This window comes from Mauremys mutica, chromosome 3, assembly GCF_020497125.1.
Source record: "Mauremys mutica isolate MM-2020 ecotype Southern chromosome 3, ASM2049712v1, whole genome shotgun sequence".
Classification (NCBI taxonomy): domain Eukaryota; kingdom Metazoa; phylum Chordata; order Testudines; family Geoemydidae; genus Mauremys; species Mauremys mutica.
This window is the reverse complement of record NC_059074.1, coordinates 211,316,813-211,342,670: the sequence shown is the minus strand read 5'-3', so window position 1 is coordinate 211,342,670 and position 25,858 is coordinate 211,316,813. Positions and strand designations below refer to the sequence as shown.

The 25,858-nt window shown below is 41.3% G+C and overlaps 1 protein-coding gene across 4 annotated transcripts; it reads right to left on the bottom strand.

Annotated features, from left to right (window-relative positions):
• Window positions 1-3,675: 3,675 nt before the first annotated feature.
• On the bottom strand, window positions 3,676-25,792 carry THUMPD2 (THUMP domain containing 2). 4 transcript variants are annotated; one of them, XM_045009841.1, is made up of 10 exons: window positions 25,657-25,792; window positions 23,346-23,478; window positions 18,858-19,270; window positions 17,079-17,156; window positions 14,509-14,561; window positions 13,977-14,064; window positions 12,298-12,369; window positions 11,354-11,468; window positions 8,518-8,635; window positions 3,676-5,367 (listed from the first exon to the last, which is right to left on the bottom strand). In XM_045009841.1, exons 1-10 carry the CDS (start codon window positions 25,768-25,770, stop codon window positions 5,028-5,030), a joined length of 1,524 nt encoding a protein of 507 aa, XP_044865776.1. In that variant the 5' UTR covers window positions 25,771-25,792; the 3' UTR covers window positions 3,676-5,027. The 4 variants fall into 4 exon arrangements, 3 of the variants coding, with proteins under 3 accessions (XP_044865776.1, XP_044865777.1, XP_044865779.1); XM_045009842.1 differs by having other exon boundaries at window positions 25,684-25,789; XM_045009844.1 differs by lacking the exon at window positions 18,858-19,270 and having other exon boundaries at window positions 25,657-25,790.
• Between the last annotated feature and the right edge of the window lie 66 nt (window positions 25,793-25,858).

Genomic DNA, 25,858 nt, shown 5'->3' with positions numbered 1-25,858 from the left:
CTGGTAATAATACCACGTATCTGGCTTTAAGGCTGTTCTCTGAATGTTTTCCCCAAGTCCTAGGAACAGTCCTGGTCCCGGAACCACCCAGCAATTGCATGTGTAGGTATAGCACTTCACACATCTACAGGGGCTGCATGAGCAGGGCCACACCCGTTACTGGTCCAGTAGAATAAAGGACAGATTTATATCTTTATAGATCAGAGCCTTTTAGAATCACCGAACAGAAAGTCTACACTACAAACAAATTTTCCTGTAAATATTAATTTGATACTTGTAACTGCATCATGACAAGTAGCCTTCCAGGGCATGTGTGTGAGGACTGTGGTAGTGTGTTATCAGAATAGCTTGAGTAGCTCCTAGGCAGGGCTCTTCACCACTTCAAAGGAAGGAGTATGTTGTCATCCCCATATTCCAGATGGGGAAACAAGCACAGGATTTTTTTCCCATAGACTTTTTTTAGTACCTGGTGTGTGCAAGGGGGGCTTTATGAAGTAGACAACTACTTCACTGCCTCATCCTGTTTATCTTTCTAGTTCAGTAGCCTTATCCTGCTGGCAAGGCTTACAACTACTATGTAAGGACATAAAAATAATTTATTTCATAGCAAATATGTAAACAAGCAACCAAAAATCCTTATGAATCAGGATAATAATGTGGAAAGTAACACTTGAAATTAAAGTGTAGACACTGGGTTTTACACCCACCACATTAAAGCACCACATTATTAATAAACTGCTTATAAAATACCTTTCATATTGAACTTATTTCATGCAATAATCAAAGCGCTCTCATGTTTATACATTTCAAACAGTAATTACTCTAATGTGCAGACAATCTGTGGCTTTTAATTTAAATATTATTTGAATTAGCTTGCCTAAAAATTGTGTAACTGTATAAAGTATTTTTTGCTAAGACAAGGTTAAACACTTACCCAGGAAGATGTCTGAAGCCGGTCTTGTCTGCGCTACATTTACTGTTTGTCCAACAGCATTACTTTTATACTACTGTTACTATACAAGCGCTGTTACCACAAGTAGGATGAGGTCCATAGCTAGAAAAATTATGCTTTACATGAAACAAGTTTAGCTTTTCTCCCCAGGTGGAGAGGATGAATAAGGAGGTGGTTGTGTGATCAACTCAGGCCAGAGCTCGGGGGATGAGGGACAGGTTCTTGGGGTAGTTCCTAGGGAAAGGAGCCTAACTTCAGTTAAGTGGGGCTAGAAGGGCCAGGCAGGCCAGATGCCTGAGAAGCTGTAACTGGGATGAAGCAGTAGCTACAGCTGTGTGCTGCAAGGCACAAGAATGGCTCCTGTAGGGAAAAAAGGAATGACCCCCATCTCAGGGAAGGCAAGCTCCAGGTATAAGGAGAGAGGGTAAACTGAACCCAACTCTGGGAGTGAGAGCTGGGGACCCTTGACTCAAGTGTTTGAAAAAAGCAGACACTCAGGGATGAGGGGCTGTTCTCAGCTTGGAACTGAGATGAAGACTCTGGGCAGGTTTTATTAAAATGGACCCCAGACAGGGAATGCTTTGATTATCTTACTTGTGTGGACATGTTAAAGGGCCTGGAGCAGAAAGAGAAACTGAGGCTGGGCTCTGCAGACCCATGCCAGGCCACAAGGGGGCAGCTAATCCTGTTACAGTCCCGATTTCTAAGAAAAGGCCCTGATTAGCTGATAACTTCCCTAGGGTAAGGGCTGTTGTGCCACAGGATAGGTAGTAATGTCTTCCCTGCTGGAGGGCTGGATCCTGGGAAGTGTCCATGTGTTTATTTCCCTTCTTCCTCTGTCTCTTCTAGAATGCGTTGGCCAACACACTCTCCTTGCCTGTCCTCCTACTGTTTCCCTTCACAGGACATGGGCAGAAGTACAAACCTGTGGGGATGTATTCCTGGTGTCAATGGTTCTCTGTGCATAGATGGGTCATGTTGGGTACAGATTTACTAGGATGGAGGGAAGTGACTTGCTGCTGCCTCTTCTTTAGAGCTGACAGGAGCTGCCTGCTTCCCTGAAGTTATGTATTAAGTGATTGGTGGCCAGAGCCCTCAACAAGAGCAGCAAGAGGCCATTTACAGGGAGCAGGTCCCAGTGTGCAGGCCCTTGCAGAGGGAGGTGGTAGAGACCTGGCACCTCTGGTGGACAGGCACATGTGCCTGCTTCCCAGCATCCCACCTGTGACCATGGCACAGTTGGGTACTCAGTCAGGCTGGAGGTGCACACTGGTCATACTTGCCTTTCATGACTCAGTGGAAAGGCTGCTGGGTACTAGCACTCCCTGCTGGGAGAGACACTCTGGCCCTGGAGCCAGGCATGACCCTGTGTAAGTCTGTCCACTTAGCATGCATGTCTGTTTCTCCCAGCTACTAAGATGGTGTGAGTTGGGCATGAAGCAGGTGGCAGCAGAGACATACTGGCCAGTAGCTGCACCACCTTCTCTGTTCTACGTAGCCAGTCTGGGACCCTTAGGTACCTTCTCACTGCACTTGTGCCCTACATGGGCATCTCCCAGAGGCAGGGAAAGATGTCTGAAGGTGACTCCCAGTGAGGTATTGAGGGTCTAGGGCTACTTACATGCTTGCCCACCCTGGTGTGGGGGAGGGTAAGGCCTGTACCAGCTCACTGGTGGGAAACTGACAGGGTGGAGAGGCAGGTGTGGGTGGCTTTGCTCAGCAAAGCTGCCCCCTTCCTTCTGAAGTGTGGCTTCCACGTAGGGATCCGTGCTGAGAGGGCAGCAGCAATGCTCTCTTTGGGTTAGCTGCCCACCCATGACCCCAGGCTTCCTCTTTAAGGTCTTCCTCCACTAGTATTACTATGACTGGTAGGGTGATTTCTTTGGCTCCTGGTAGTAGGCCACAGCCTAGGAGGATGAGAACAGGAGATAGGATTTCTTTGTGTAAGGGTCCAGATGCTGCTGCAGAGGTGTAATGCCCTGAGGGCTGACATGCAGATTTGGCTCCTGTAGCAGGAGTGGGTGGGAATCCTGTTGTTTTGGATATCTACCCTGTGATATTTGACAGTCTGGGGTCACTGTGTCCTTTCTCCTTCATGACCCAGGCTGTGTGGCTTTAACTCCTATCCCCACTGTGTGCTCTTGTTCTCAATGTCTGGTAAATGTGAGACCCATGGCACTGAGCTTTTGGGGGTGGCATGTGGGAACTGGTGTGTTGGACACAGACTGGCCATTTTTTATTTCCTGACAACTCCTTGTCTGTTTTAGGAGTAGGGATCTCAAGCCCTGCCAGGAATGCTGGAGGTTATAGCTAAACCTTCACCATGAGCTGTCACCCACTCAGCCATGAGCAATAACCTCTAACCCCTAAACATTGAGCATTTACCACTAACTACCAAATGATGAGTGCTTATCGCTGACTCTTAACCCCCAACACTGTTCAGTGGGAAAAAAAATACTAATCCTTAACTGGTGAGCACTCAGCCCTGACCCATAACCCCTACTGGCTGAGCAGTGAACATCAACCCTCAGCCCTCCAGATTGGTGAGCAATAAATTAAACCCTGAGCTGTTTAATGTCAATTTAAAAAACTGCAATAGCTGCTCAAAAGAACATGAGTAGCACTGGACTGATCTCATACCAACCGAATACTAGATAGTTAGATTTATTCTAACATTAAAAGGTTGTATACACCTAAAGTAAAATATAAATGGGTTTTAGTAGTTTTACATCACATTTTTATTAAAGTAATTGCTACAAAAACAATTCGTTAGAGACACTTCAGTAAAGGCTTCTAATTCCCCTTAGTGCTGTAGCCTACAGGTATAGGTATTTACTAGATGAGGCTTAGGTATAAATTAAGCCAATAATGTAATGAGCCTACAAGGCCTGTAAGACAATATATAGTTTAGCTAAATTAAGGCACAAGGTCCAAAAAGGCTTAAGCATAAGTAGTTAACCAAAAGTAACCCTAGATAATATGATTTTAAACAATAAAATGCTGTAATAACTAAACTGTTGACCAGTAACCATGGGATACTAGTTCATAGCATCTTGAGATATTTTAAATTAGGGACATCAGAAGCTGTCTGACAACAAAAATGCCATGGTAACTGACTCAATTATATGCTAATAAAATCAAGGTAAAAGGATTAATAATCTATTGGAGAAGGGCATCCCAACATTACGGTGAGGAACTACAAACAACAAAAAGGGCCTGAAACCCCGAGTATTGCATTTCACATGGTGGCATAAGTGTAACACATTATAAAAGTTGTATCCCACCCTGTGTGCCTTGAGAGATGCCAAGATGATGACTGATGGTTATGGTGAGTGGGAAGATAACTAACACTGCAGGTTGTTTTGCACGGGATGATGAAAGTATCTGGATGCTCAGCACATTCTGTATTCTCTCTACCTGCCTCACAGAGTTTAGAGTGTTCGTGACTTTGCTAACTGTATTAATAAAAGTATTATAAATACAGTGAGATTTCCTAAGTGTGAGTGTTGCAACCATGCACCTTCAGGCTCCCAACTGAACAGGAGTTCTGATAATACTTTGCCTGATCTTGGTACAAGAACCTATCAAATTTCAGTGCTACTTGGGGAAACTAAATTATATTACTAATCAATATACAATCAATAGATCTGACACAGTGCATGTGTTTCCTATTCTAACTAGGTAAATGTTTAGGAAAGCAATTTACCACACAGTCCCACCACAGTGGCAGCAAGTTAAATCCTATACAAATCACTCCTAGAAGAGTGCAGCCCAAACCATGAGACCCTTGCTCTGTTTTTACTCATTACCGAAACAGATGATTTGCTTGAGTAAGGATCTCAGGATTTGGCCTCATTTTATTGTGGCCAACTTAACATTGCTGGAGGACTGTCTCCGCCATCTTCTGACTACTGAATTCTTTAGCAAAGAAGATAGGGGAAAAAGGAATGCTGTAAAATTGTCCAAATAAATTTGCTTACCAGTGGCACAATATGGCCCCAAATTAGGACCAACATGGTTCAGTTGTTTCAGTGCAATATACTTTCAAATAAGATCCATGTTCTCTTTCAGAATTCTACTGCATTCCAGCAGCAGGCATCTTCCTATATTTGTATATGAAAGCATCTGTTTTTCCAAGGCTAACTCCATAGGATTCTACTGCTGCCAAAGACCCAAAGCATGTAACGTTATTGAAGTGTTCAGTTTCTACACCTTTAATTGAAGAGGAAATACTTCTTGGACTCCCATTTTCCTCTTTGGGATTCAAGTCTTTCACCACAGCAGCTCCATTCTTGTTGTCACTGGTGGCGTTCAAAGAGGTGTCGTTTTCGACACAATTGCTAATACAGCCACCCATGTGCTTGTGGAGATCTTGACTCACAAGTAATACAACTGTCCCTCCAACATGAAGCACTCTGACAGTTTAAAAAAAAACCATGGTTAGTTGTGCATGCTTACTAGACTATGCATTCTGTCTATGGACTCCTCATGCCTCTATTACTGTAGTATCTAGGCACCCTCAATCAAAATCAGAGCTATGTCCATTTTTTGCAAAGAATAAGTCAGTATCTATCACCTTTCAAGGATCACAGAGACACTGGGATTTTAGATGCTATGGCCCTAATTCAGTGAAACACTTAAGTACATGCTTAGGTTTCTTGTTTCATCATAATCAGTAAAACCTTTTGCAAACTGTTGTAGCTCCACTCTGAATTTTTCCCTAAATGAAGAAGCTGGACCCTTCTTGCCTCAGCAATATTTCTGACTTGGGGAAATGAAAAGCATTTACTATAGACAAAGGTGGGTCCAGCTGTACTGCTGACATTTCTTCTCAAACTGAAAGGATGATCTCCCTCAGACACCTTTTCCAGACTTAACTGATGGAAGTTGGAGGTTTTGGACTGATTTTCCAGAGCCTCTAAACTACAATGTAAAAGGAGTATCTCCTATGACAGAATAAGGGAGTTTTTAAAACTCCTTAGGGTTGTCTACACTTAGTGATGTGCAGAGTACAGACACTGCATGCCCAGCTAGTATAGGCATAAACAACACAGTAAAGGGTGAAGCACTGTTTAGGTGAGTAGTTACCTGCATAACTGAACCCTAGGATATACACCCTACATGGGCTCTCTACATGCCCAAGCAGTGCCTCCCACGTCCATTCTGCTATTTTTAGCAATGTAGCGTCCCGCAGGCTTCCAGCTGCTGGAGCCTTTCCTCGCTGCAAGGAAAGGTTCTGGCAGTGGGGTTCTGCTGGAGCCTTTGCTGCTGTGTGTAGCTCCACACCATAGTGAGTGTGGATGCAGACTGCTTTTCACTAGCTACACGTATGATTCATGCCACTGGAATTGTAGTCAAGTGTAGTCATGGTCTTAGTGAGATCTAAATTATTGTCCTCAGTTTGTTCTATTGATTCCTAAAGCTTTTTAATCTGAGGAAAGGTGCCATCAAATTACACACAGTTTAAAATCAAGTTATATAAATTACCTGTTAGGAGCTAACATTACAAGAGCCACTGGAATGCTTGAGCCCCAGAACGGAACTGCCCCCATCTGAAGACTGCTCACAGTCAGCAGGTCAAATAAGAGGCTCTCATTAAGTCTGTTGGTGGAACTTCTCTGGCAATTTTTTTCCCCTTGTTCCCATATTCAAGGAAATATCTTTGCCCGAGAAGATCCACCAAGAGAGAAAACAAGACCAGAATGGAACAGAACTCCAAGCAAGGCCAACAAGAGAATAGAGTAGATAGTTTGTGTGTGGGTGTGGGTGGGGGTGGGGGTGGGGGTGGGGGTGGGGGTGGGGGTGGGGAAGAGGGAGAGAACCAACAGATGATTACATCAATACCTGTCCGGTCTGACAAAAAAGGAAAATCAAAAACAATGGCTCAACCCTTTCTGTACCAGGACCCCTCCCACAGTGCCATAACATAAGGGAGGTCACAACACCCTGAAACTTGTTCTGATTGCAAACTTGAAGAACCCATGATCTAATACAACAAACCGCCATTAAAAGTGTATTACTACTATATCCCATAGTCTAGTTACTCTTCCAACTGTAGTGGGACTTAAAGTAAATTCCCTCTCTTTCCCAAAATTAGAGCCACCAATAAATAGGGCAACGGATCACAAATACAACTGACTAGTAAAGACCTCTTTACCCTTTCTTCACCATAGAAACAGAAGTTTCTACACTCCACTTTTTGGTTTATGCCCTGCCCACCAGTCTCATTTTTGGAGATGTTTACTTCTGGCATGCTCATTTTGAAAATGTATTTTTATGGGGACCATTAGGACCGCTTGTGTTTTTGTTTTTTCTACATTTAGAGCCAATTTTCAAGGTTAGAAGAAAGCCTGTTTTCTTCTGAAAACAAACTTACACATTTTAATTGAAGTTTAGTAAACTAAGGAATAAAGTATTAAGACAAATATGATAACAGGCCTTTTTAGAGATGAAAGTAATACCTTTAATTTAAAAAAATGCATACAAATATTAGTAACAGAACATGCATTTCTAGAGAAAATAAAGGGGAGTGGGTTAAACAAAAAAAGTGAGAGAGGCAGTAGAACAGCCAGGAAAAGCAAAAGCCTTTCAGCCTGTTACAGAAAAAAAAGAGAAAGTGAGAGGCTGCAGAGAAAATTTTAAAACAGGAATGGAAGAAAAGTCTCTCTCACTTTGTGTCTTGTTTACCTTCCCCTTCATTTTCTCTACAAACACATGTTCTGTTGCTAACATTTAATGCCTTTATTCTAAAAATGCATTAAAAAACCTAAAAAGGTGTTATATTTATGCCTTAACACTTTATTCCTTTGTTTTCTAAACTATTTAAAATATGTAAAGCTTATTTTCTTCTTTAAAAATTATCTTTTCTTCTAACCTTTAAAATGGCACTAAATGTGAAATATTTCACAAAACAGTCCTAGTGTTCCCTATAAAATAAATATTAAAATGGCTACCAAGCCAACAGTGTACACCTCTAAAAATGAGACCAGTGCGTGGGACATAAACCAGAAAGGGGACATGGAAACCTGTCAAAATTTATGATGAAAGGTAAAGTTGTCTTTACTATTCTACTGTTACAAAAGCATCTTAAGAGACTCTTCTAGTATCAACAAAAATGAATCATCTGGTATGAGTGTCTAAACTTTGACAGCTGTATGCTTCTCAGATCACCACTGAAAACACAGCCAGCTTTCAAAATAACGTCTACCTGAAAACAGTAGGAAGAGTGAAGGTTCTGTCACCACATTGACTTGTGGAAAGAGTAACCCCTCAGTTCAAGAATGCCTCGAGGACATAACATTTAACATACATGCTTTGACAGCTCTTACTGCTGTCAAAGCTTCCACAGATTGCAAGGCAAGACATGAAACACCTCAAGTAATGCTCTGGAGAAGTGGATTTGTGAGGAATAATTGTATGCAACACAGACGTATTTAATTAGCAGCTTGTCTGGGTCCAGACCACAGAATTGGGGGTCATTTAGAGTAGAGATGTTTATGCTCAAGACTACAAACAAGTATAGAGTTTAAAAAAATACCCTAAAGTGTTTCAAATATTATATATACCTTTCCATTTCTCGAAGAATATTTGGTAGAAGCTTTATGTCTTTTGTTATCTTGAACTTTTTCCCAAATGGAATGTCCGAAATCACAACATCAACACTTTCTGAAGGTAATGGCAATGCTGCAAAACAGAAGTCAGATTCTTAAATTTGGCTAAACTTAAGAAAGAACAGTGACTGAGTAGCAACCATGATTCAAGCATGTTGACAGCAAGATCCTCACTCCTGTGGAGTGCATAGCCTCAGCAGTGTTCAGAACTTCCAAAAAGCTATGACTATTGAGGCAATGTATATGGCTCCCTCATAAAGGAGCCACAAACTCAACTCTACTCCAGTCCCTTTCAGCTTCAACAGAATCCACATGGACTCACCCTGAAAGGTAGACATGGTGGAAAGGGCATATACAATTTATGCTGTCAGTTTCCACAAAGAAGAATTACAGTAACTAGAACAACTTCTCTCCTTTGCATCTGACAGCATAGATCCCCTAACCTCTGCAGATAAACTAGCAGTGACAACTCTCTATAGAAGTGGTCTAAGAAGAACTAGAGTGGAGAACTGTTTTTCCCAATTTGGGCATCCAAACTGGAGTATAAGCCACAGGATAATCGTACACTGAATATATAAACTGACCATCAAGGAGCAGGTTTACAAGTCTTAGGATCTCTCTACACCACCACTTTTGTTGGTAAAACTTTTGTCAGTCAGGGGTGTGAAAAAATACCTCCCTGATCAACACAAGTTTCACTAACAAAAGTGCTGGTGTGGACAGCACTATGTTGGCAGGAGAGGCTATTCTGCCAGCAAAGAATGGCTACATGAGAGACCTTACAGTAGCACAGCTGCAGTGGTACAGCTGTGTCACTATAAGGTCCACAGGGTAGACATAGCCTTAATGAAGGAGGTGATCCTAAGACCTGTTGTGTTTGCTATGAACCTGGAAGAATGTATTGTAACCACCTGAGGATCTTACACACCTCCAAGCTTATGACATTGTTATAAAAACAGCAGTTCTCAAACTTTTGTATTGGTGACCCCTTTCACACAGCAAGCCTTTGAGTGCAACCCCCCTCCTCCCAAATTATTATTATTTTTTTTTAAATATTTAACACTATTATAAATGCTGGAGTCAAAGAGGGGTTTGGGGTTGAGGCTGACAGCTCACAACCGCCCCCAGGTAATAACCTCATGACCCCCTCAGGGGTCCCAACCCCCAGTTTGAGAACCCTGTTATAAAACGTTTCATCCATCAACACCACGCAGGAGGCACTCAAGAGATGTGTGATGAGGACACCTATAGTATCTGCTAAAAGACCTAAGAAACCTAGAAAACAAGAAACCCCTTACTATCCTCTTTCATTACTAGAAAGAAACCAATGCCATTAGTATAGCTTCAGTCCCATATTCCACTAAAGGCAATGGTATAAATGAGGGCACGATTTAGCTTGCAGAAGATTTATTACCGATAGAGAGAAAGAATACACCCAACTTCAGTCCGCAAAGCTGGCAGCCAGAAAAATTGTGTTAATTTGCACGTAAAAACATCTGATCAGCATGTCAGAGAGTCAATGAACACGAAACACAATTCCATTTTTACAAACTAGTTCTGCTCCTCAAGGTAAATAACTGTTTGCAAATGAGTTTTAAAATGGGAGTTATGTGGTTAACCTTGCAGGCACTTTACTTACAAGAATAATTTGTTCAAATGCACATGTTAAACTGAAGGAAGTGAAGCATTAGATCTTTCATACAGAATCTGGTTACAGGAAGGCCTGGCTGTAGCCAATTTAATTTTGATTTTGAGCTGCTTTCTTTGAATTGTTTCTCCAGATGCCTGAATTTTCTATGCCAGCTCTAAGTGATTTTCTTTTATTGAAGCTATACGAAAAGGCTAGTCTCTTGAGAATGGCGTTAGCTGTTTCCCAGAACATTCTTGGACCAAGACTTATGGTAAATAAGTTTAGTCTATGAGCAAAATAGCCAGCTATGCATTGTTTTGAAAAAACATGAAATTAATATACTCTGACCAATGCCTAAGATACAGCCACGAGGCACCAATTACTTCCTCAACAAGGGTATGGTCTGAGTTCAGAATACTTCTAATTTTAAGTATCCTAAGCCAAGCCAAGTCCAGTGGGGGCTCTAAAACCAATCAGGTAAGAAACAGATATTACAAGGGAAGGAGTACTATACATTCTCCTTCATCTGAATACAAGGTAAGGTGTCAAATACTGACCATCTTTTGCTAACTGCTGTAATGAGTTTTCATATGTGGGTAATTCAGAACCAGATTTGGAGGATTTGTCCAGATTAAGTATCATATCATAAAGCAATTATCTTCTCCTAAAATCAGCCCATAAATTGAGAACAAACAGATAGCATTTTCCAGGAAAAGGCCAGGGTCATTACATTTATCCACTGCAAAAGATAATGATTCATTAATTGACTTAAGTTACCATTGCAGAAAAATTTGAGTTACAAGCTGCAGGGCTTTATCTTTGTATTATAATAGTTAACTAGAACTTTTACCTAAATAATGACTTTTTTTGGACTGGGAATTTCATATAAGATACAGAGTAATAGTAGTGATTTGCCAAAGCCTAGAAATTAATATATACAGTATCCTTTTGTTAAGTTTCTTGTCAAAACATAAGGGGAAGAGAACAGAAAAACAGCAGGTCATGAACATAAAGGTAAGTGTCAACCCAATCATGTATGAAAAGAGTCAAGTACTCTAGGTTTTAGTATACTTTGATTCACAGCATTAACTATAGTTCTAGAACTCTGTTTAGAGTCCTTAACACATGCTTTGTCATTCTAAAACATTTTTCAAATATTACCTATGACAGATGCTTTAAGTAACTCAATTTTATCCATCAAGCCTGCAGCCTTAATGTTTTCATGTGCACCTTGTAGCTGTGAATCATTTATATCAGCACCCAAGTAATGTACATTCTGTTGGAGGGGAAAAGGAGAAATTTTTATTATGCAGAATAAAACATAATACTGAATATTTTTACACATTTAAGAGTACAAGTTGTTCTTCAAAGGCAAGACCTCTGGGTGAGATTCAGTTCTGAAGATCTTACAATAACAGAATATAACTCAAAGTCCAGAGAGAAGAGGTGCAAAAGTAGCTTTAAGCTTTGCAATTGCAGACTGCTCTAGGAAGCAGTAATTTAGATAGCCCTAGGTGATGAGCTACAACAGCCTGTCCCGAACTACCTATGAGCAGCTGCACTACTCAGAATCCTTCAGTGCATTGCCCTGTGACATTATCCCTGACATACCCTCTACTCTGGGATGATGATGTTCGTCCATCGTTTTCGAAGAAGACCTTAACATCTATCAGGTTGTGAGCTGTCCACGGTGCGTCCGCAAATGGATAAGCACTGGATGACAGCCTACAGCTGTCTTCCTCAGTTCTTGCACTGAGGGAATAATCTGCTGGCTGGATCCAGGGCTTTTAGAGCCCCTTTGTGCTGCAGAGACCCCTGTCACTAGCACAAAAGGGCCAGAGCAGGGGTGAGAATCTCTATTTATGAATTTAGACAACTGCAAGAACAGGTGCACAGGAATTAGTGATTTGTATAAGTACATCTTGGAGAAGTTTTAAACCAAAGCTCAGTTTAAAAATTCTGCAAACTTTTCCAGAAAAGTTTGGCTGATTTTCCAACAAGCACACATATGTATTGTAATTTACCAAAAGTGTTTTACAAATATAAAATAAATTAATGTAATACTATCTTGGAAACATCCTACCTATTATAACTGTAGAACTTACAGGCCATTCTTTTGCAGCTTCCAAGAGTATTGTTCCTAATCCACACATAGGATCTAAAACAAATGCACCAGTCTAAAAAAACAAAAACAAACAAAACATACTGAATATATTTAAAAAACAAAAACATTTAACAGTATAATTTGTTCTTCAAAGGCAAGGCCTTTAGGTAAGAACATAAGAATGGCCATACTGGGTCAGATCAAAGGTCCATCCGGCCCAGTATCCTGTCTTCCAACAGTGGCCAATGCCAGGTGCCCCAGAGGGAGTGAACCTAACAGGTAGTGATCTCTCTCCTCCCATCCATCTCCACCCTCTGACAAACAGAGGCTAGGGACACCATTCCTTACCCATCCTGGCTAATAGCCATTAATGGACTTAACCTCCATGAATTTATCCAGTTCTCTTTTAAACCCTGTATAGTCCTAGCCTTCACAGCCTCCTCAGGCAAGGAGTTCCACAAGTTAACTGTGTGCTGTATGAAGAACTTCTTCCTTTTATTTGTTTTAAACCTGCTGCCCATTTATTTCATTTGGTGGCGCCTAGTACTTATATTATGGGAATAAGTAAATAACCTTTCCTTATTCACTTTCTCCACATCACTCATGATTTTATATGCCTCTATTATATCCCCCCTTAGTCTCCTTTTCCAAGCTGAAAAAGTCCTAGCCTCTTTAATCTCTCCTCAAATGAGACCTGTTCCAAACCCCTAATCATTTTAGAAAAGGTTCAGAGAAGGGTAACTAATGCCAGTATAGCTTTTTTGAGATGAGGAGACCGCATCCGTATGCAGTATTCGAGATGTGAGCGTACCATGGATTTATATAAGGGCAATAAGATATTCTCCATCTTATTCTCTATCCCCCTTTTAATGATTCCTAACATCCTGTTTGCTTTTTTGACTGCTGCTGTCGCAGGGACCGGCAGGGCGCTCCCCCCCGTGGCTTGCCCCGCCCCAGGAGACACACACACTTGGAGAGCTGGTGCCTGGAGCTGCCGCTGTTTCTGATGTACTTAAAAAAACATTTTTGTTATTACCTTTTGAGTTTTTGGCTAGCTGTTCTTCAAACTCTTTTGGCTTTTCTTATTACATATTTACACTTAATTTGGCAGTGTTTATGCTCCTTTCTATTTACCTCACTAGGATTTGACTTCCACTTTTTAAAATATGCATTTTTATTTCCCACTGCTTCTTTTACATGGTTGTTAAGCCACAGTGGCTCTTTTTTAGTTCGTTTACTGTGTTTTTTTAATTTGGGGTGAGATTCAGAACTGCAGCTCTTACAAATGGGGTATTATATTCAACGCAAAAAGATGTTGACTTTTCTGTGACAGACTGACCCTGGGACATGATGAATGCCCATAAATTCCCATTAAAATCAAGGACTGACAGCAATCAGCACTATACAAGATCAGACTTACCATAAAACATTAGAAGTATAAGAATCACTGAGATACCTTCAATTACATTTTCTGAAATCCAAATCTAAGTTGGTGTGTTGGTTAGAGGACACGCACTTTTAGAGAAAAAGTGTATTCATAATGTTCCTCCAACAGGTGTCTAAGGCCATCTCTGCCTCCACTAACGATCATGAAATTCTTAGCCCTCTGAGCAACAGAACCTATCATTATGAAGGCCCCTCTGTTGCTATTATTAATAATCTATATCAATGTTTGCTTACACTGATTTCAGCAAGAGATGCCATAGCCCATGCAACAGTAGATCGGAGTCCTGCAGTTTGGATATACTCTCTGTTCGCCAGTGGAAGTCTGCAAACAACAAGAGGTAGATTCCAAACTAAAACACTTCTTATATGAAGTGAATCCAAAAGAATGTCTCTGTAAAAATGCAAATGGTCATGCATAAAAATCATCATAGAGTCAACTATGGGAACCCAGTAGAAAAGGATAACTCAGTGAAGGACAGGGAGTGTGACTTGTTGCTCAGCACTTTTGAAAACCAGGTCACTGATTTAGGTGCCAAAGTATGGCCTTATGAACCCAGCTTTAGGCTGCTCTTTTGGAAATTCAGGCAAAGATTTTAAGTCAACTCTAGACATATTGCAAGTGATCAAGATGTAAAATAGCCAAAAGGATACAAATTAAGAAAAATATTTTAAACACGGTAGCTGCCAGGACTCATTTATAAAATGAGACAATTAACATCATACTATAGGACTGCTATTTGTGAAATTTGGTGATAAAAATATTTACCTGAAGACAGGAATCCCCACCACCGAGTAAATATCATTTAGATGTACAAAGAGCTGAAAAGGGAAAAAAATTACATTAAAAAGGAAACCTGTATCTTCTAAATTAATGTGATGGTAGTTTTGCTAATTTAAACTAGACATACAATATGCTATTTATTTGATCTTTATAATTAGGATTTGGGGTTTTAGATCAAAAATTCTCTTATGTTTTGAAATAAACACAATAGGAAACCCAAATTTACAATTTAAAAGTTTTAAGAATTTGTAACATTTAAACAAGCCGTAAAGACATTCTACATTAGTTAAAAGTTCATCACTAGGCATTCATATCTTTAAGGGACCAATTTTTTAATACAGTTCAGACATGCTTAGACACAAACTTCCTCCTAAATTCGCCAGCGGGTTTTTCAGGACTTGGATTCTGCCAAAACAAAGCACTACTGCTTAGGGCTGGGATTTTCAAAGCACTGAAGTGGCTTAAGAGTCTCCTTGCCTTTAATGGGACTTGTGCTCCTAAGCCACTTTGGTATTTTTGAAAGTACCATCCCTACAACTGCACATAGTGAATATGTGGCTCCTTGACTATGTACATATACAGGTATGCGTAATGCATTTCTAAGGTTGGCAATGGAAGCCTCTGCCCCAGAAAATGTACCTGACCAGTTAGGTCATTGCACTATGAAATGCAATCTGAACCATTTAGACATAAGCCCTCTTAGTGATAGCCTTACCTAGGGAACTGATGATAAAGCAGAGCTGGATGGCCTAAGGTCTTCAGTCTGCTCCAAGCAGAACCCTAATGACCTTTTTTATATCAAGCTTGTGAAGAACTTCACTGGGATGGGCATATGGGTGTGGAAAAATGGCAGCAAGGGCAATAAGCTCATTAAAAGGTTGATGTCAGTCACTACCTTGCCAAGGATCTTTGGGAGACTTTACATCAATAACTTGTAAAATCTAGCATGAATGTGGATCAGTCATGAGACCCTGAAGCATATTCACTTTATGAGACAATCCACTTCCACCAGGAAATTAACCTTCCACATAAGAAGGCTGAACTCACAAGTACAAAGTGCCTCAAAAAGAGGCTGTCGGGACCAAATAAATATCCCCTTATGGAGGGGGCTCTTTTGGGGGACACACACAGTGGAAATAAAATGTGTCAAGACCTGCATGAACTTAATGATAAGGGATGCAGAGACGATGGTCTACCTTCAAATAGGTCATGGCATGCTGAAACAGCTGTCAAATGCACCAGTCTTTAATACAGACTCAGAAAGATAAAGGCAAGTCAAGCCGTTTGCACACATTTACAGTGAGTTTCACTGCACTATAGAGCAACTCTTTCTACTTTGAGCTGGAAGTCTTACTGGTAGATTCTTTTAGAAAAGTCAGGATGTTTGGGAAACCTAGCTGACGACATCACACCTGCAGAGTGTCATCCTTTCAGAAACCAGATCAACAGGGACAGAGATTTGGGTTGGGATGTGAACAGACTCCTAGTCCAATGGGACTGCCCACCACTTTTGTGAGCAGGGTTGAAGACTTACTCTGTCTGAGCCAGTACAGGGCTATCAGGATGACTGAACCGTCACCCATTCTGGGTTTGGTCAGAATCTTTGCTACCACAAGTACTGGTTCATAGGTACACAGGAGTCTCCTTCCCCAGTGCTCAGGGCCATGAGAAGCCTACTGGTACTTTTTTGTTCACATCAGTAGAAAAAAGACTGAGAGGAATTCTACACAGCCTTACAACAAGAACACTGGAGGGAGAATCCTATGCTGGTATATTTAAAGAATGAAAATGTTCTATAGTGAAGCAAGAAGGTCCAATGACCAGCTGGCTTAGTGCTCAGATAGTGGCCTTTCAGTTTCTGCCACCCTGTTCATCCCAGAAGGGGCCCTGTCTGTATGGCCTTAATCACCCCCACATGCTCTGATTGCTCCCCACAGGTTGTGTCACCACAGAGAAGGGGTGGGGGTAGGGGAGTGCCAAGATAGGGGGACCAGGCCCCCAACTCACTCCACCGGGTCCTGACCCAGGGGTTTATCAAAGTGTCCATTCCAGTTATTGAGATACCCCAAATTATGTTTTCCACTTGGTCACTTCCTACCAGTCCGGAGCCTCAGTTTGGTGCAGTCGCAGGCTTAGCAGACTCTCCTTGGTCTGTTAGTGTCCTGTTCAGTCACTCTTTTTTAGGGCTTCCAGATCCCAAAGAGGTGGGTGGGATTCGGTCCCTGCTGCTAGGGCAACCCACACCAGACTGTTGTCTTCTTGGCACAGCTCAGCATCAGCCTTGCTTCTTGAAGCCATGTGCTGCTTATTCCCCTCAGCCCCTTCCTGGCTACCAGTGTCCTTTTAAACTGTTCCTCCACTGGGAACATACCTAGGGGTGAGGCCTCTCTAGTCCAGTATTGCTCTACTCCTAGCCCTAGTTCAGAGTGAGGCCTATAGGCACTATCACACACACACACACACTCTAAAACAGCGAAAAAAGTCCTATCAAATCAGCACTTGACAGTGTCATTTTAAAACTAGTGAGTAATTCAGTAAACAGACCATTTCATTACCTCTAGATCAGGGTTTCTCAAATCTGCTTTCCACCCAAGCTGTTTTATAAGAGTTATTCCAAGTACTCTTCCCACCTCCTGAAAGGAAAAAAAAGCCACCCCAAAAAAGAAAGTATCACTGAAAGCCACTGAAATGAAAAGGAATCTGAGTTACAAACGACAAAAAACTAGTTATGTTAGAGTTTAAAGAATTCACAAGCAAGGCAAGACTATATAGTGTAATATGACACTAGCAGCCCTGAATCTGGATATATACAAAGAGGCCAAACAAAACATCTGTCCTAATACCACAACTGAAATTTAACAATTTAATTACTAAGTATTAGTGCACAACTACTTACTTCTAAACTGGCAATTAGTTTGCTTTCTTTAGCATCTTATAATGTATTCTGCTCTGAAACATAACTATAAAATTGTCACTGAGGGGGGGGCAGAATTCTTCCCCAACCTGCCAGCCCTGTAAACTCCACCTACACTGTGAGACAAGCTAATTATTTTCCTTCATCAAGAGATTCTGCAGGTCAAATCAGACCCCTGCAAAGGGAACACTTACAGTTCATTCTGATTTTAGAGTTTGCAGATTTCAATAAGTACTTTTTATTTAAAATGTGCAATGAATTTAAGTCCATCCACTGTAGAGTTAGCTATGCAATACTTTCAATGTTTGCACAGTTGCACATCATCAGCATAACTTCAAACTGCAGTCAGTTACAAGAATTCTGAGAGGATCGCTCCATCAGCAGCAGGTATATAATGCATAGGTTGGCTATACAAACCTGTCTTCTTCTCATGAGTGAAGTCACTGATTCCCGCTTGCTCATCTGCTATAGGACCAGGTGATTGGAATTAAGTGAATGACCTGGGATAACACACTGAACATCATGAGCAGGTTCTTCCTTAGCTAACTGCTCTCAGATAGGGAAGAAACTGACAGGTTTCAGCTGAGATTCACGAACAAGTGTGCCACAAGGCCAAGAATTCCTTTTCCATCCCACATTTATATAATTGGGAAGAACCATCTTAACACTGATGTATAGCCTCACACACTGCAGTCTGAGGCAGTAGGACTAACAGCATTCCAAGATCTCAGAGATTGGAAAAGTCCCCCCATTCAACAGTCAGACTTCTTAGTTTAATTGCTTATAGGCCAGCTGGGCTTGTTTGGGGCGCCACTACCACTGTAGGAACTCCCAAAGAAAAAACACATTTGATCTGAGACGCTCTTAACACCTGGTGTTCAGCAGACCTTTAGATAGATTAACCTAGTGTATAACCACTATCCACAAATTTCTGGAAAGTTTTGAATGAGTAGAGCCTGAAAAGTGTAAAACACTGCATAAAATTGAGCACATTTCTAAGTGTTTGCGGGACTGGGGCCTTACAGTTTACTGTGCACTAACTTCAATGGAAAAATCTCCCAGAGAACCAAACTTCTGTCCACCTTCAAGTAAAATAAATGGAACCTGAGTCACAGATATGTTGCTTTTTTGCATCCCACATGCACAGATGTATTACTTCATAAATATAATGCATCCTCAATAGAAGCTATTCATTTGAAAAGTTATTTTGCCCTAAAAAATACCCTGAAATGGGCAATAATACATGTATTTCTAGTCAAGGTTCTCTAACACGAACCATGAATAGTCATGCTTTTAGAAATTAATTTCAAAACTATCATTGATCCGTTTACTAACCAAATACACATAGTTATTAGGTATTTCAGCGCACCTTTAAAATCTACAATTAATTCTATCCTTCAGGAATTTTGATTTGTCATACCTGTGAAGTAAATACTTTTGCAATTGCTCCACTACAGCGACAAGAAACTCTGAAACTGAAGCTGTGGTTATTGCTATCAACTGATTTCTCTATTCTACTTTCAGAAGTCTCTTCTAGAAAAGTTTTTCTTTCAGTCAAAAAGTCCATGTTGTTTGTTTCTAGTATCACACTTTTCTTTTGCTCTTCCACATGGCATTCATCAGAAACTCTCTCTAATATTTGTTCTCTCTTCTGTTTTTTTCTTATGATACTTATCTCTTCTTCTGATTTTCTTTTTAGGGATTCTGGATTTTCTTTAGAGAGGTTTCCTTGTTCGACCTTATTTCCACGAAGACGTTTCCAAATGGAAATAATATCCAGCCAACATCTGGGGTCCTCAATTACAAGTTTTTGAATTTCATTAAATACTTTTCCTAAAAGAGATCTGAGCTTAGTTTATTCTGTGTTAACATTTTAATACACACAATTTATTTTTACTAATCGACATTAAAGTGTATGTTTGGGAACATTAAACACTTATTTCCTAGGACTGTTAAATGAAACAACAATGCCTTACAAAAAGTCTAATCCATTCATTTTCATGGATAAAGAAATTTTACTTTTACTCAGAGCTATTACGTATTCACACATGACAAAATCAGCACAGTAAGTAGGGCCAGGATCATTATAGTTTCCACCCAAATTTTCTACAACAAAATTTCTTAAAACATTTTATACAAAAGCAGTTTAAGACAACAGGTGTTAAAGAGAACAATTAACTCTGTAAATTTGTGAATCTGTTAACTCCTGAGGCACCAGTGATTGAATGTAAGTATTGCAATTCTGATCCGATTTGGTTATGGGTGGTGTTAAATCAATCATATCCTGCTTTGTCCTGGCCTTGCCCATAGCTCTCCCCTCTGCTTAGATACTCAGAGAGCTCTGCATGGCAATGGGCCAAATTCTGGAGCTAGATCACAGCTGGGAAGCCAGCATGGTTTAATAGTTAATTGCAGTCCCAGTGTGCTAAAATAAACTGGGTTCTTAATCCCTATTCTACCAATTACTAGTTTTTTGCCTTTGGATAAATTAACTTAGTCTCTCTGTCACTTAGTTGCCCCTATTGTAAAATAAGAATAATGCTTATTCAGCTTTATAAATGCTGTTCAACTCTGAAAAGTGGCCAAAAGTCAGATCCCTTTCCCCATTTGGATTTAGTATCCACTAACTTTAATTTTTTTTAAGTTACGTTTTACTCTTGCTAACATTGCAGAGCCTACACATCTTCAGAAGAAGGAACTGGAGTCTATTCCTTCTTGTGCATTAACAGAACTATTAACTAAATTCCTACAGCAAAGCCAAATTATGACCATATTTAAACCACAGCAACACCAGAGTCTCCACAGGTGTAAGGAAACAGCAGTCAGTTAGTCCACAAAACCTGCACAAATTCAATAGTGAGAAGTGTAAGGTTATGCATTTAGGGATGACTAACAAGAACTTTAGTTATAAGCTGGAGGTAACGGAGGAGGAGAAGGACCTAGGAGTACTGGTTGATCGTAGGATGACTATGAGTAGGCAATGTGATGTGGCCGTTAAAAAAGCTAATGCGGTCTTGGGATGCATTAGGCGAGGTATTTCTAGTAGGGATAAGGAGGTGCTAGTCCCGTTATATAAGGCGTTGGTAAGACTTCATTTGGAGTATTGTGTGCAGTTTTGGTCTCCCATGTTTAAGAAGGATGAATTCAAACTGGAACGGGTACAAAGAAGGGCCACTAGAATGATCCGAGGAATGGAAAGCCTGTCGTATGAAAGGAGACTTGAGGAGCTCGGTTTGTTTTCCTTAACCAAAAGAAGGATAAGAGGAGATATGATTGCACTCTTTAAATATATCAGAGGGATAAATACCAGGGAAGGAGAGGAATTATTTCAGCTCAGTGCTAATGTGGACACGAGGACAAACGGATATAAATTGTCAGTCAGGAAATTTAGGCTTGAAATTAGATGAAGGTTTCTAACCATCAGAGGAGTGCAATTCTGGAACAGCCTACCGAGGGAAACAGTGGGGGCGAAGGACCTCCATGACTTTAAGATTAAGCTAGATAAGTTTATGGAGGAGATGGTATGACAGGATAACGGGCTTAGTCAATAGGTCAATTAAGTGCCACACTGGTAATTAGTACAAATGGGTCAATGATAGGATATTGTTAGCCTTTTTCCAGAGGGTATGGCTGGAGAGTCTTGCCCGCATGCTCGGGGTTCAGCTGACCGCCATATTTGGGGTTGGGAAGGAATTTTCCTCCAGGGTAGATTGGCAGTGGCCCTGGAGGTTTTTCGCCTTCCTCCGAAGCATGGGGCAGGGGTCGCTTGCTTAAGGAGTGGGTGGATCGGCTTATGTGGCCTGCATCTTGCAGGAGGTCAGACTAGATGATCATAATGGTCCCTTCTGATCTTGAATTCTATGATTCTATGATTACGGGCAATTAGAATAAGAAGGAAAGAACCCAACTGTAAAGATATAAACACGTGATTAACTTTAAGTACATGAGTAGTCCCATTCACTTCACTAGAGTGAAATATTGAGGGTATGGCTACACTTGCAAGTGTACAGCACTGCCGCAGGAGCGCTCCCATGGCAGCGCTCTGAAGTGCGAGTGTGGTCGCGGCGCCAGCGCTGGGAGAGAGCTCTCCCAGCGCTGCAGGTACTCCACCTCCCCATGGGGATTAGTTTACAGCGCTGGGGCACTGTTTACACTGGTGCTTTACAGCGCTGTAACTTGCTGCGCTCAGGGGGGTGTTTTTTCACACCCCTGAGTGAGAATGTTGCACCGCTGTAAAGCACCAGTGTAGCCAAGGCCTGTGAAACTGAACTTTGGGGAATAAAATTAGTACAAGTATTATGATCTTCAGTTTTCCTCAGTACACAGATGAAAGTAATTTAGGTACTTTTATTTATTTTTTGAACTTTAGGTCCATGGATAAATGTGATCCTCCATGAAAAGTTTTAGAATATTTTTCAAGTTCCTAATTAGATTCAGATAAAAATAGTGATGATAGAATTTGATCTTCGCAGATACTTAACATTTGAAACTTCATACCACAAATAATCCATCTCAGTTTATATACCTAAATCCACTCAACCTCCAAGAAAATTATTCCCCTCACTCATTATACATAATGCTCCAGATTTACACCATGATATATGAAAAACAGAATTTGGAAGAATTCAACAAAACCTGTTTCATTCAGTACATATCCCTGACTCACCAGCTGTTCTCTGTCTAACCTAAGCACCGAATGAAGCAGGGCCCCTGTGGAAAAAAAACTAAGCAGCCATGCAACTAAAGAGTATCACAGAATCATAGAACTGGAAGGGACCTCGAGAGGTCATCTAGTCCAGTCCCCTGCACTCAAGGCTGGACTAAGTATTATCTAGATCATCCCTGACAGGTGTTTATCCAACCTGCTCTTAAAAATCCCCAATGATGGAGATTCCACAACTTCCCTAGACAATTTATTCCACTGCTTAGCCATTCTGACAGTTAGGAAGTTTTTCCTGAAGTCCAACCTAAACCGCCCTTGCTGCAATTTAAGCCCATTGCTTCTTGTCCTAACCTCAGAGGTTAAGAGCAACAATTTTTCTCCCTCCTCCTTGTAACAACCTTTTATGTGCTTGAAAACTGTTATGTCCCCTCTCAGGATAGTAATGCATGAATCTAAAAATGGGCACTGTTATTGAGTGTGTACATTAATAGATACCATGGAACAGGGCAGAACTTCTTCAGAGCTCTAGTGGATTCCAACCTCCAACTTTAAAAACTTTCCACTGAAATTACACAAATATGCATGTGCAGTGCCAGCAGAACATTAGGAGTTGGAATGAAACATTAGTTTCTTTAAATAAAGAGAGTGCATAAAAGTGGTTTAAAAAAATAAGACTTGTTTAACTCTGCCAAATCAAAATGGATTTTCCCCTTGACCACTCACAGGAACATTTGTGACCTAGGGACCATTCTATACCACAAAGCTGTTAGAGCTATTTAAAAAAGGCACAAAATAGTTTATAAACATTACAAATATAATTCCTCCCCATTCTCTCTATTAAAACTGAACTGCTTTTGCGCAATACTTCCAAAACTTCACTTGAGTGGAGAGATGACCTGAAAAATATCAGCCCGAAAGGCATATTTTTAAAGAGTTACAAGCAATCAAATGAGCCCTCAAGAGGAAAAAAGTCTTTAAAAACCCCAAGTGTATCTATTGCTAAGGCCTACACTTACAAAAAGAGGAATCCTGTTGTGTGTTATGATTTTTTTGTTTATATTAACAATCACCTTTCAGAGTAGAAAGGTTCTTGAATGTCCTTGGACAAAAAAGTCTTATTATTGCTTAATTAAAACTATGGCATTTGAAAACGATTATGGAATTCTTTTCCAAATCAGATTTCAACTTCTACTTTGAGTTCATAATATTGTGTGTAGAAAGAAGAGAAAGAGTAATAAACAATACCTTTATTTCTAGAAGGAGAAATTGGTGCATGTTTTTTCAGCAGCAAAAATAATCGTTCTCCAGACTTCAGCTTCTTCAATTTACTCAACTCAGAATTGGTGGTAAAGAAAACTTTTCCTGAAACATACTCCACCTATCAAAAAGAAGAAAAAAGTCTAAAAAAAAAGTCTCTAGATTTGGTTTAGGCCCACCAACAGAAACTTACCATGTGGTTGCACACCCTCACATTAACTGCTCTTGCGCCTTTGACTCCAACCAACCACAGTAAGCAGGGGTATACAATGAAGAGGACCACTATATTAATATATTGAGTTCAATATAGTTTAGTATATGGATTTTTCAGATCAGACTTTAACAACTCAATCTGTTAGATACCTGAGGACATTAAAACCCATGAGGCACTTTGTAAGAACTGGGGTTTTTCCTAGGGTGATCAGATGAGATGAAGAAAATATCAGGACACATTGGGGGGCGGGGGTCCACTGGCAGAGGGAAAAAATAAATAAATAAAAAAAGAGCCGCGCACTGCCGGCCGGGGGGGGGGGGGGGGGGCGTGAATCCAGCGGAGTGAAATATCGGGACAAATTGCGTCCCAGCCAAAGATCAGTCGGGACACGGGACAACCACCCAAATATCAGGACGTCTGAGTCACCCAGTGTCCTTGCACATTTTTCCTCTGTTCAGCATACTGTTAACCAGCTGACTGCTGCCCTTCACTTAAGGGGTTTCTGCAGTTCCCATCACATTGGGGGTAATGTATAAAATACTCTGGGACAACAGGTGCACTATAAACGCAAGATATTATTGCGGTATACCTCTTTGGCTCTAGAATGGCTACTTTATTTGGATATCTCCAAGAAAACAGATTAGGCTAATGATGACTAGTGCTTAATTGGGAAATTATCTTAAATTTAGCTAATGCTCAATAGTTAAATGATGATAAACTACACCTTGAAATAGATGTGAAATTTTAAACTCTGACTGTAACATACAAGTTGTCAAATGAAGATTAAGGGGAAGATTTTCCTGAAGACTGGGATGACCAATAAGTGTAGCTGGGTTCCAGTAGCACCCGGTACAAATATGCAAAAACCACCTTGAAGAACCTTTGCAACTGTTAGGCATGAAGAGGTAGGAATAACAAGTGTTTTTAAATCAAATGAGGCTACTTGAGTTTGCTAACATGATTTAAAACTATGTCTATACCAGGTGCTAAGTGGCATTTCAATACGTTTACAATCGTGTTTGGTGGACCTACTGTAACCTGGGTTACATAACAGCTAACTCAAGTTACACAAGTGGATTCAGAAAAGTACCAAGAGTAGCCATAACAAAAGGATGGCTGTTTTTCATTTGTGAACAGAGCATATCAAGAAACAGAGACATGCCTCTCTCCCACCCTACATCAGAAGTGCACGTTAAATGAAGTGTCCCTAGCCTCGGTTTGCCAGAAGCTGGGAATGGGTGACAGGGGGTGGATCACTTGGTGATTACCTGTTCTGTTCATTCGCTCTGGGGCACCTGGCATCGGCCACTGTCAGAAGACAGGATATTGGGCTAGATGGACCTTTGGTCTGACACAGTATGGCCGTTATGTTCTTATGTTATGCATGAACAAAACAGTGGAGAAATAGATCTGAGCAACAAGATACCTCTGTCTCACTACACCACCTTTAACTCGCCCAAGTAAAACTCACATCCTATGTCCAGGGCTGTAGGGTCTGTTTCTCCCTCAGAAGTCTCACCCACTCACCAAGAACTTGGCTAGACATGGGCAAGAGATGTATTTCCAAACAGAGGAGCCAACAGGTACACACACAAGTTGTATTTTAATATATATTAGATGACAGAGTGAAGCCACCATCTACACTAGGATTTAAAAAACATGTTGGCTAACAGTAAGTGAATATGTTTCAAAACTACATATGTTATCCTGGCGCGCACAGGACCCAAACCTCCCCAGGAGGTTGAAGCAGGTAAGACCCAAAGGACAAACTCAGCAAAAGGCTCTCCCAAGCCTCCTATTCCATCGGAGCCCAACCCCCTTATCCCTCTATCCCTCCCCACAGCCCCCACCTCCTTAAACCCCCATGCAGCCCACCCAGGTCCCCCACTCCCGCCCCATCAGACCCCCCCAACACATACTCCAGACCTCCCCACAGCCTTACATCCCCCCACACACCCCCACATCCAAGCCTCACCCCTCAACCCCCATACACCCAGACTTCCGCCCCTCCGACCCACATCCCTCCACACAGCCCCGTGTAGCTCCCGGGGCACCCGCGGGCCAGACCCTGCCCAGGCCCCTCACCTGCGTGGCCCCCAGCCGGGCCCGTACCTCCCGAAGCAGGAAGGGCTCCAGGCCCCGGCCGGCCGTGCAGAAATAGCGGATAAAGGGGCCAGCACAACCCGAAGCCTCCGCCATGCCGTCCGCTCCGCCACGGGGCCTGTCCCGCCCCTCGGGCCGCCCCATCATCCGGCCTCGCCCCCCCGCCCCTCCCAGCCTCCTTTCG

Coding starts and splice junctions, on each gene's coding strand:
- THUMPD2 (XM_045009841.1), bottom strand. CDS start 25,770: ATGGCGGAGGCTTCGGGTTGTGCTGGCCCCTTTATCCGCTATTTCTGC. Junction 23,479..25,656: donor CCCGGCTGGGGGCCACGCAG/GTGAGGGGCCTG, acceptor TCTTTTTGATAG/GTGGAGTATGTTTCAGGAAA. Junction 8,636..11,353: donor ACTTAAAGCATCTGTCATAG/GTAATATTTGAA, acceptor TCTGTTTTGCAG/CATTGCCATTACCTTCAGAA.